Source organism: Theobroma cacao, chromosome 5, assembly GCF_053813885.1.
Source record: "Theobroma cacao isolate CCN51 chromosome 5, ASM5381388v1, whole genome shotgun sequence".
Classification (NCBI taxonomy): Eukaryota; Viridiplantae; Streptophyta; class Magnoliopsida; order Malvales; family Malvaceae; genus Theobroma; species Theobroma cacao.
In genome coordinates this window covers 14,296,571-14,307,228 of record NC_142643.1, presented here as the reverse complement: position 1 = coordinate 14,307,228, position 10,658 = coordinate 14,296,571, and the positions used below count along the sequence as shown (strand labels likewise).

Genomic DNA, 10,658 nt, shown 5'->3' with positions numbered 1-10,658 from the left:
TAAAATTATTACTCAAATTACACTAAAGCTTTGACGAGTAATAATTATTTTTTAAAATTAAAAAAAAATTAAATATTAAATTATATATCAATTAATAAATCAAATATTCAAATACGATAGATAATAATTTATTAATAAAAACATAAAAATAAAATATCTCAACTTTTTTAATAAGGTCAAATTCCACTCACTTCCTACAAATAATAACAGCCTCAATCAAATACGAGTAGTTTTTACTGTACGAATATTTGTCAACGAGCGACACGTCCACTCCCCCAGGCTCCAGCGCCTTCTCTTTCTCTCTCTGACTCGGCTACCGCTGTCTATCAGTGCAAACAAACGTTTAACAGATTTTCCATCTTTCCATCCATTTGTCTGCTCTTTTTCTTTAAAAGTGTATGTTTAAACCTCAGCTCTTCCTCTCCTTACTTGCTTTATTAAATGAATGCATATCTATCTCTAGATTTTATGGTTATTGGGTGTTTGAAATGAAGCTTCATTCATTTGAAGTGGAGTTTTCTTTTCGTTTATGCTGGAGATTTGTATCATGGTTTTGAAGTTTTCAAGAAAGATTAATGTTTTGTCTCAAATGGTTGGACAGAACCCTGCCAGCCTAACGAGTCTTATGATTGAAGAAACAAGAACTGAAATCTTATCAAATTGACCAAGACTTGTTGTTCTTTTTCCCCCCTTTTGGTGTGTACTATGCTATGCTGTTCTTTGATTTTGATCTGGGAATAATTGGTAATCGCTGTGTGTGAATTACATCGTGCTTCTAAAATCTTTCAGGTTCTTATGGCAGACAGCAATGTCTTTTCACGTGTGCTTCATTCTATTCTACCCTTATTTGCAGACTGTCTAAGTCAACTGCTTGCATGAGCTATGTAACTCTTTTTCTCTTTACAAAGTTGGAATTGTTTGATAATGGCTTCAAGAGTTATCTCGCGAAGGAGGAGCTGCGTTTTTAGTTCCCCAATTCGACCCACTTCCCTGATTCGAGGCTTTTCTTGGTTTGAGCATAGGCTATCATCTACATCTGAAGACTCACGGGGATCAGGCTGGCTCGCAAGCCATCCTTATCAGAATACTGATTCTAAGAAAGTGGCTTTACCTTCGGTTCCCAACAATGAGCTGTCTTATTTTCTAGCAGCACAATTTCATAGGAGTAACTCGTTTGGAATCTCAAAATCGGGTTATCAAGTTGGAAATTTAGATTTTGTTTCTCCATTGGGACTCCGATGGTTCTCACAATCTGCACGTTCTGCTTCAACAGCCACTGCTGGTCAACCCCAATTGGGCAGTGGTAATGATGGAAGTGAACAACAAGCTCCTAAAAAGGTGAAGGAAGCTTCACCTGAGGAATGTGATCAAGCAGTTGAAGGTCTGAGCACAGTGAAAGCCAAAGCAAAAGCTAAGCAGGTACAGGACTCCCCCAAAAGCGCTCAATCAATAATCAAGAAAGTATGGGCTGCATTTCTGGGCATTGGACCAGCTTTGAGAACTGTTGCTTCCATGAGCAGGTTTAAACTTCTCTATAGTATTTTTCCAGTTGAACTGATGTAATTCCCCTGATACTTATTATTATTATTTTACCTCCTTCCAGGGAAGACTGGGCAAAAAAGCTTCGTCATTGGAAGGATGAATTTAAATCTACAATGCAACACTATTGGTTGGGTACAAAGTTACTTTGGGCTGATATTAGGATAAGCTCAAGGTTGTTGGTAAAACTTGCTAATGGGAAGGGTCTTTCTAGAAGGGAAAGGCAACAGCTTACTAGAACCACAGCTGATATTTTTAGGCTAGTTCCTTTTGCAGTCTTTATTATAGTACCATTTATGGAATTCTTGCTACCGGTATTTTTGAAATTATTTCCCAACATGTTACCATCAACCTTCCAGGACAAGATGAAAGAACAGGTAATGTGTTGCCTTGAATTTCTCCCTTAATGAAGCATTTCTCTCACTTTAGTATTATTACTTATAGTATCTATGGCTTAGGAGAATGGCCAATTTATGCTAATCTAGTGTGGGTTTTATATTTTATCGTCCGGAATGTTTATGCTAGGAAGGAATATTTTTATTAGTGTGGCTGTCTACCTTTTATAATATTACTTTGTGAACTTCCTAATAGCAATACATTGAAGTTGAGCATTTTGATTTTTACACTTATAAAAGTAAGAGTCTACCTATAGGAAGCATTAAAAAGACGGTTAAATGCAAGGATAGAATATGCAAAGTTTCTTCAAGATACAGTGAAAGAAATGGCAAAGGAAATCCAAAACTCACGGAGTGGAGATGTTAAAAAGACAGCAGAAGATCTTGATGAATTTATGAACAAGGTATTTTTTTTCTTTTTCGTATTTTCTTCCTGGTGTTGGTGGCAATTTATGTGGGTTTCTCTTATAAGAGAAAGATATTAATGTATGGTTCATTCTGGCATTTGAACAGGTTAGAACTGGTGCAGGTGTATCCAATGATGAAATTTTAGGCTTTGCCAAGTTATTTAATGATGAGCTTACTCTAGACAATATTAGCAGGTTGGTACTTCACTAATTGTTGTCTTATTATGGAATTTCCCACAGTTCATCTCTTCATTGGGTGTGTAAATATCACTTGTATGTGTGTATGAGTTTCCTTCCCTCATATTCAATAGGAAAAAGAAAAGGAATTATGCCTGTCCTTCAGCTTATAGCTGCCTTGATCTATTGATGATTGTAGCTTTTTTCGTTGTCGGTTACAGGCCTCGTTTAGTGAATATGTGCAAATATATGGGTATCAGTCCATATGGTACAGATGCATATTTACGGTATATGCTTCGGAAAAGACTGCAAGAGTAAGGCTTTCTGCTTTTTTTCTTTTCTTTTTCTTTTTGGGATGTGTGACAGGATGCTTAGCTGACAGAGTTTAAATTAAGTTTCCTTTATCCTGATCATTAATGCTTTATGATGTCCTGGATGAGGAGATTAATTACCCCATTTTATTTTTTGATAATTCATTGAAATTTTGTATTGCTTAAAACTGTATGTAATTGGTAGGATTAAGAATGATGATAAGATGATTCAAGCTGAGGGTGTGGAGTCCCTTTCTGAAGCAGAGCTTCGCCAAGCCTGCAGAGATCGAGGCTTACTTGGATTACTTTCAGTGGAGGAGATGAGGCAACAGGTTAGTGCTCAATTCTGTGGATCTTTTTTGTCAACTGAATATTATGTTGCTTCAGTCAGAAGTTTATTTGATAATTTTCAGGGCTATTATAAAGCCTGGCTAGTTTGGATTAGTACGAGGAGCTTGAACAAAAGATTAACACCGTGGTTATGCTTCTTTTGCAGATTGTTAACACCATTAGGATTTTATATGCGTACGTTCATAAATTTCGTTGCCTTAGAGGGAGTTTTTGACTAGAATATGTGCTTAGGAACCTTATTTCTAATTTGTCTATGTTGATTTACTAATAAGTTCTTCCCATAGGATGTTTAGGAAAGTGATGTCTTATCCTGTTATTTAAATATTTATTTCCCTTTGCAGTTGCGTGATTGGCTGGATTTATCACTCAATCATTCAGTGCCCTCTTCTTTATTGATTCTCTCTAGGTAAGTTTGCATTTTTACTTGTTTATGTTTGTTTAACATATGACCACAAATTTTATTTTCCTTGTTCATTTCTACAGAGCATTCTCTGTGTCTGGAAAAGTCAGACCAGAGGAGGCTGTTCAAGCTACACTATCCTCTCTGCCGGACGAGGTTGTAGATACTGTTGGGGTTACAGCTTTACCATCTGAAGATTCTGTTTCAGAAAGGAGGAGAAAGTTGGAATTCCTCGAAATGCAGGAAGAACTTATCAAGGTTTACTATGTCAATGCTTTACTTGATGTTCCATGTTCAGGTTTTTTTTTTCTAGGCCATGACATCTATTATCCTTTATATGATTCTCATTTTCTGTGCCCTCTTATATGATTCTGGTGAAAAAGGAAAAACATATATGTTGTATTAACTGAATTATCAGTTTACCAAGGTTGTATTCATGTGATAGAGGCTGATACCAAGTCATGTTCCAATGGAACAGAGAGTGTATAAATCTCAAGGATTTTTATTCTTTATTGCCATTGAACCTACTTTGGGACTGGGATTGGGATTGGAGTGCTTATTTCCTCCTTTTTTTCAAAGTGCAAGTTGATTTTGTTTTACTTTATGTACATATGCATCTGTGGTGTTATTTGTGTACCATTTGAGTTGGTAGATCAGGAGGTTTCAATTCTGTTGCATTCTGTGAGTGACCTTGTTGTTTATATTTGAATAAATGAATGTATAGGAGGAGGAAGAGGAGGAGGAAGAGGAACAAGCCAAGTTAAAAGAATCTATTAGCAACGAAAAGGATGTGGCATTGAAAGAGATGGCTGCTTCCACAGCTAAAGAAGCACAAGAATTAGCAAAAGCAAAAACATTGGAGAAACACGAGCAGCTATGTGAGCTCAGCAGAGCATTAGCTGTTTTGGCTTCTGCATCTGTAAGGACTGACAGTAATAAGACTTTTTATGTGTACCTTGTATTTGATGCTTCATACTGAGATTCTTGACTTTCTTTGCTGCTACTTTTTCAGTCAGTCAGCAGGGAGCGTGAAGAGTTCTTGAGACTGGTCAAGAAAGAGGTATTTGTTGCACAATAGTTCTGAAAAATAAAATGGATATTGGTTTTTTGAGTTTCCCTTCCTTTTATCGGGGGATTTGTTATTAATAGACCTATGAAAAACTTTCTACCCTATAGGTAGTGGGCAATTAGTTGCACATGAAAGCCCACTAATAACGACTAAGAGCCTGCATGTGCAGGGCCCTATAGAATGGGCTAATGAGAGCTTAGGGAGGATACGGTGTTCACAAACTCAGCTCCCAGACGCAGGACAGGGAAGGGAAAGAAGGAGAAATAGGGATCAGTGTGAAAACTGATGGAAAAGGAAGGATTAGAACTTAGTGAGAAAGTAGAGGAAATGGAGCAGAAAGATAGAAGAGGGAGAGAAATCCAATTCTAATAGATCTCAATAATCCATAATTTTGAAGCTGTCAGAAACTGAAAACAACTCGAGTGCTTATAGGCTATTCCTTAAACCCTAAAGCATATATGGAACACAAAAAATAACCATAGATGGACTAATAATTCTCTAATTACTAAAATTACAATTGAATGCATAAAATATAATTATTTAATCAAATAAAAGTTTGACTTGTAATCAACTTCTTTTTGTCCCATGTCCCCGCTATCATTTTCCCATCCTATTTGAGATTTGGGAAAAAGAAAATCTCTTTCCCACATTTCATACCTTATAGACCATCCACTTCATGTGTGTGTGAAAAAAAACAATTGTTGATTTTTTCTAAAACCTGAAGTAACTTTAAACCTATGTCACATTTATATTTTGACAATATTATATTACAATTCAAATTAACTTGAAATATATTAAGACTCAAAGCAGGAACTTGTTTAGCAATTGGTCAATTGTTGACTAGTACCCACGTTAAATCACCAAAACATGATTTTGAGTTGCAAATTTTGTTAATCATGAGTTTCGTTATTGTATGTTGCGTGAACTTTTCAATGATATATGAAACTTATTTAGATTCAATTTTTATGAAAGGAAAGCAAAACCCAAAGTAAATAGCTCATAAAGTTCTTATTCAGTACCGAGCTTTTAACAAGTTCGTTTGTGATCTGTTTGTCAAAAGCCTGCCTATCAATATAGCAAGCCAAATCTTTGACTAGTACCCACATTAAATCACCAAAACATGATTTTGATTTGCAAATTTTGTTTAACTATGAGTATTCTTATTGTATGTGGCATGAACTTTTCAATGATATATAAAACTTGTTTAGATACAATTTTTTCGAAAGGAAAGCAAAATTCAAAGGAAACAACTCATAAAGTTCCTTTTCAAGACCAAGCTTTTAGCAAGTTTGTTTACGAACCATTTATCAAAAGCCTGCCTATCAATATAACAAGCCAAACGCACCTTTGACTTGTACCCATATGAAATCACCAAAACATGATTTTGAGCTGCAAATTTTGTTTAACCATGAGTTTTCTTATTGTATGTGGCATGAACTTTTCAATGATCTATGAAACTTATTTAGATTCAATTTTTATGAAAGGAAAGCAAAACTCAAAGTAAACAACTCATAAAGTTCTTATTCAGTACCAAGCTTTTAACAAGTTCGTTTATGAACTGTTTATCAAAAGCCTGCATATCAATGTAACAAGCCAAACTCACCTTTGTACAAAATTTGGTCCATGTAGTAAAGAAGCTTGAAAATTTTGTTCAAAATTGTTTCTTTAGTTTAACAATGAACACAAACACACTCTAATTAAAGCTCATTCTTAAGCTGTTCTACAAACAGACTTTGTTCACTTACATCATAACAGCAACAAAGGTGAGTTTGACTTCAATGTGGAGGACAAAAGTTTTTCCCCTCGATCTTTGTTAAAAATGTGCTATGATACTATCCTTTTCTTTTAAAAATGTTACTATCCTATTTATAAAACTTTGACTGTTGCCCATGCATCCTATATCGCCCTTGATATCCAAGATAATAATTACGAGTTTAAATCTACTGAATTTCTCTTTCTATATTCCTTTTAAGAATTTTCTGTTGATCTTTTTGTTTCTTTTTCTTTTACTATTGTCAGATCCAACTGTACAACAGTATGGTAGAAAAAGAGGGTACAAAAGGTGAAGAAGAAGCTAAGAAGGCATACAAAGCTGCTCGGAAGGATAGTGACCGTACTGCTGGGAAGGCAATTGGTGACAAAGTGTCCTCTGCCCTCATTGACAGGGTGATTATTTCTATAGAATCTTTACTTACAACAGTCTTCAACTTTAATCTTACTGTTAATTTATTAGCTATCTGTGTTGTTAATTGTAACATATGTTGTTTTAGACCTGGAAAGTGACACAATAAATTAACACAATGTTTCACTTTTCAGGTTGATGCTATGCTCCAAAAGCTTGAAAAAGAAATTGATGATGTTGATGCGAAGATTGGGGACCATTGGCGGTTGCTTGATAGGTTTGTTCATTGCCATTCTGAAAAGATTGCATGTTTTGATCGATGATACTAGGTGAAATTGTGAATTTGCCACAGCACCTTATCTGTGCATGTTTAACATGTGATAATTGACTGTCTGCCTTCCTCTTAGTCTCTAATTGCAGCATATATCTTGAGTGCCCTATGAAGTGCTTTTAAAGCAAGAGCAATGTTAATATTGTAGCCTTTTAGCTGTACTGAACCAAGGTCGCTGGACATGAAAGTTGTCTCTATGGGTTAAATCCAAATGTTGGAAGATCAGCCAGATCCGGTTTGTCATTAGTAATGAAATAGATAATCATAGAAATACTTAGTAAAGAACTCAGTCTGACCTCCTGCTGTTTTGCAAGACCCTGGCTTATAACATGACAATATTCTAAACTTGGATATCTTACATATTCGAGTTTTGGACTTGTAACTTACAATGTCTTCATTGTTTTTTTCTCCCTAGCTAGTTAGTTCCTTTGTCTTCCGAGTGTTTCCTTGATTCATTGGTAAAAGCAATTCCCTATATCTGAACTTGGCAGGAATGCTTTCCAACGTTATTCAGTTGACTTTCTTGTTCCACTTGGCCTTCGTTTGTTGTGTGAATGAGTCCTTACTAGACTAGCATTTAGGTAAGCTGCACTAAGACACTAATCAGCTACTACTTATGACCAGTTTTACCCACTAACCAATGGCTTGGCCTAATCTCTGGGAAGCAACAGCCATTGTCACATTAAAGAAACCAGTTGAACAGAAATTCCCATTTAGAAACTTTTATTAGCAGGCACTTTTCTTCATGCTTTTCTCTGTGGGTCTTTGGTCCTGTTTAATGAAATGGTGAATTTAAGTTCATCAAGTTTTAGTAATTTTTGTCAAAAACAGCTTATTATTAGAAGCATATTTGATTTTGGTTGCCATTTTTTCACTTGTGAACACTTGTATGCACCTCTTTTCCCTGCAAGCAGCAATAGAATTCTAGCTTCCTCCAAAAGTTCTTTCTTGTAAAGATCTCTACTACCAGGAAGTGCTTTGAGCACAATTAAACTCCGAGGAAAGCACCTTAAATACTTAAAAAGTGCTTATGATGAATACAATATTACATCAAATGGGACCCTAATTTTTTCCCCGCTTTCCTAAGACATTATACTTTGTTTTGTCACTATCATCAAACATGTTTCATTTTTACATGGAGAATGTGGATCCATGCTTGCATTCCTATTATAGTTGTTTTCTTCTTATTTTCACATAATAGATTACTTTCTCATTGGAAGTATTTTGTCAAATCAATTATTTTTCTCATGTGTATGCCAGGGATTATGATGGTAAAGTAACTCCTGAAGAGGTTGCCTCTGCTGCTATGTACCTCAAGGACACATTAGGCAAGGAGGGTATTCAGGAGCTTATTAGCAACCTCTCCAAAGATAGAGGTGGGTTTTTTTTTTTTTTTTTTTTTTATATATATATTTTCAATTTTAAGCTTGTGGTATCAGTTCAACTAAAGGACTTAAAATTTTGGACATCTGGGAGCAAGCAAATAAATTCTTTTTGTTACAAAGGAAAATCAGGCTGCTGGGGGGGAGGGGGGTGGGAAGATAAAGACCCCCATGCCTGTGACAAAAATCCTTACCTTGTTGATGGTTGTTTCTATGTAGGACAAAGTGGAATTTTTCCAATATATATATATATTGTTCATAACATTGTTGTTCAGACTACTTTAATTCTCTTTGTTTGCTACTTTCTCTCAATTTCTTGCAACAGAAGGAAAAATACTTGTTGAAGATATGGTCAAATTAGGCAGTGAAACGGAAGATGCTGACACTGCTGAAGCAGGAAGATCATAGTGAGATGAACTGAATTTTTGTCGCTAAACCTTGTTCAAAGGGTCAGTAGTGCATCTATTACAACATTATTGTATTTTTAACTTTGAACTGGGGTAGCACTTGCCTTCCATATATGCTATTATGATTTTATATCACCTACTACAAACTGAATATATCACAAGTTGAGGACAAAGGAACCCTACATATTCTTTGCAGAAGGTTTTATAAAAGCACTTTTCAATGCTTAGAAATTTGTTATCTACAAAACAAAGTCAATGATACAAACCGCAGGGTGTGGCTACCTTTTCTTATTTTATCGTTCCTGTATATAAATGTTTTATGAGAGTATTACACATACTTTTCAGATCTTGAACGTTTCCTTTTAAGCTATGGAACCATATTTGTTGAGGTTTTGGTTCAATCTTTCTGTTTATTTACTTAAACTTTTAATTTTAGTTGTCAATGATACAAACCTCTAGATAAGGCTATCGTTTCTTATCTTATTGTTCTTGTATAGGAATGTCTAGCGAGAGTATTATACATCATTAGATCTTGAAAGTTTCCACTTAAAGATTTTGAACAGCGTTTGTTGAGGTTTTAATTCAATTTTTCTGTTTACTAACCTAAAATCTTAATTTTAATTATCAATGATGGATGAGCACCCTTGTGTTATTTTTTAATCAATAACTTTCAGAATCATCACTCTTTCATACGCAATGGTTTACAATTCATCGAATAAAAACTTTCATGTGTACATAAATGTTTTGATTTTGTATTAATTGATGGATAAAGTATTGTTTTGAAAATTTCTAATTCAAAACCATGAGATAAACATCATGAAATTTATAAGTAAGAGAATTATTTCTTATTAAGGAAGTGTTTGACCAATTTAGGATGGTAGTGGATGTATTCATTCCACGAGGAATTTGGCCAAGCGTAATTAATTTTGCTTTTGTTAAGAATAGAGTGGAGAAAGAATTATTAATAGCAATCAAGTATGTGAATGGTTTGTTATTTGATGGTCGTCACATCACGATTAAAAGAGCCGATAAAAAAGGAGAAGCAAAGGCTTTATCTCTTTAGCATCCCACTCTCTTGGCCAGGAATCATAGTAATTTTAAAGAGGCGTTGATCGGTAATGGTGGGGGAAAAGGAGCTCTGCAAAAAGAGAATAAGATTGTGGTGAACGAGAAATTTGATTGTAATGAAGGAGTTTTAGTTTTCATTTCGAAGTTTGATATGGAATGGTTGAATAAAAGTGCAATTGGTACCCTTCGTGGTGGTAAATTATTCAGTTACTAACACCCCGTACTTTGATATGGTGGCTAATAGAGTTTATTGGATACCAATTGAGGTTAATTAAAGTGTTTAAGAGTGTTGAAGGATGAAAGGAATGTTTTAGAGTAAAATATTCCGTATGCGATAAAATAATAATATCTTATTGAGATCGAAGTTGTGGAGTTAAAAAGGTGCTATAGAGCTAAACCAGGTAAAGTAAGATGTTTTGGAGCCTTAGAAGGCTTGAAGAAAATTTTGAAATAAAATAATAACTTTTAGATAAAATAATATTAAAATAATATAGATGTCAAATTGGTTATATTATACGAAAAATGTGTGATTTGTGCAATTTGTCTAAGTAGGAGAGTGGAAGTAAGGAAGAATTTTGAAGAAAAACAATGTTAGTGGGGTCTACGTGTCTTTATTAAATAAAATTAGAGCGGGTAAGTATATATTTAAATATTATGGTGACACTTTAGTGGAGTGCAAATTTTATATCTTATTTGTAC

The 10,658-nt window shown here is 34.7% G+C and overlaps 1 protein-coding gene across 3 annotated transcripts; it reads left to right on the top strand.

The window, feature by feature from the left end:
- The first annotated feature begins 247 nt into the window (after nucleotides 1–247).
- Nucleotides 248–9,292, top strand: LETM2 (LETM1-like protein). 3 transcript variants are annotated; one of them, XM_088806595.1, is made up of 16 exons: nucleotides 248–396; nucleotides 602–696; nucleotides 790–1,520; nucleotides 1,604–1,916; nucleotides 2,192–2,338; nucleotides 2,448–2,536; nucleotides 2,740–2,832; nucleotides 3,035–3,161; nucleotides 3,522–3,586; nucleotides 3,664–3,838; nucleotides 4,305–4,499; nucleotides 4,593–4,640; nucleotides 6,669–6,815; nucleotides 6,966–7,048; nucleotides 8,363–8,478; nucleotides 8,810–9,292. In XM_088806595.1, the coding sequence occupies exons 3-16, from the start codon at nucleotides 925–927 to the stop codon at nucleotides 8,890–8,892; spliced, it is 2,277 nt and encodes a 758-aa protein (XP_088662721.1). In that variant the 5' UTR covers nucleotides 248–396; nucleotides 602–696; nucleotides 790–924; the 3' UTR covers nucleotides 8,893–9,292. The 3 variants fall into 3 exon arrangements, with proteins under 3 accessions (XP_088662721.1, XP_007028117.3, XP_007028118.3); XM_007028055.3 differs by lacking the exon at nucleotides 602–696 and having other exon boundaries at nucleotides 854–1,520; XM_007028056.3 differs by lacking the exon at nucleotides 602–696.
- Nucleotides 9,293–10,658: the final 1,366 nt, after the last annotated feature.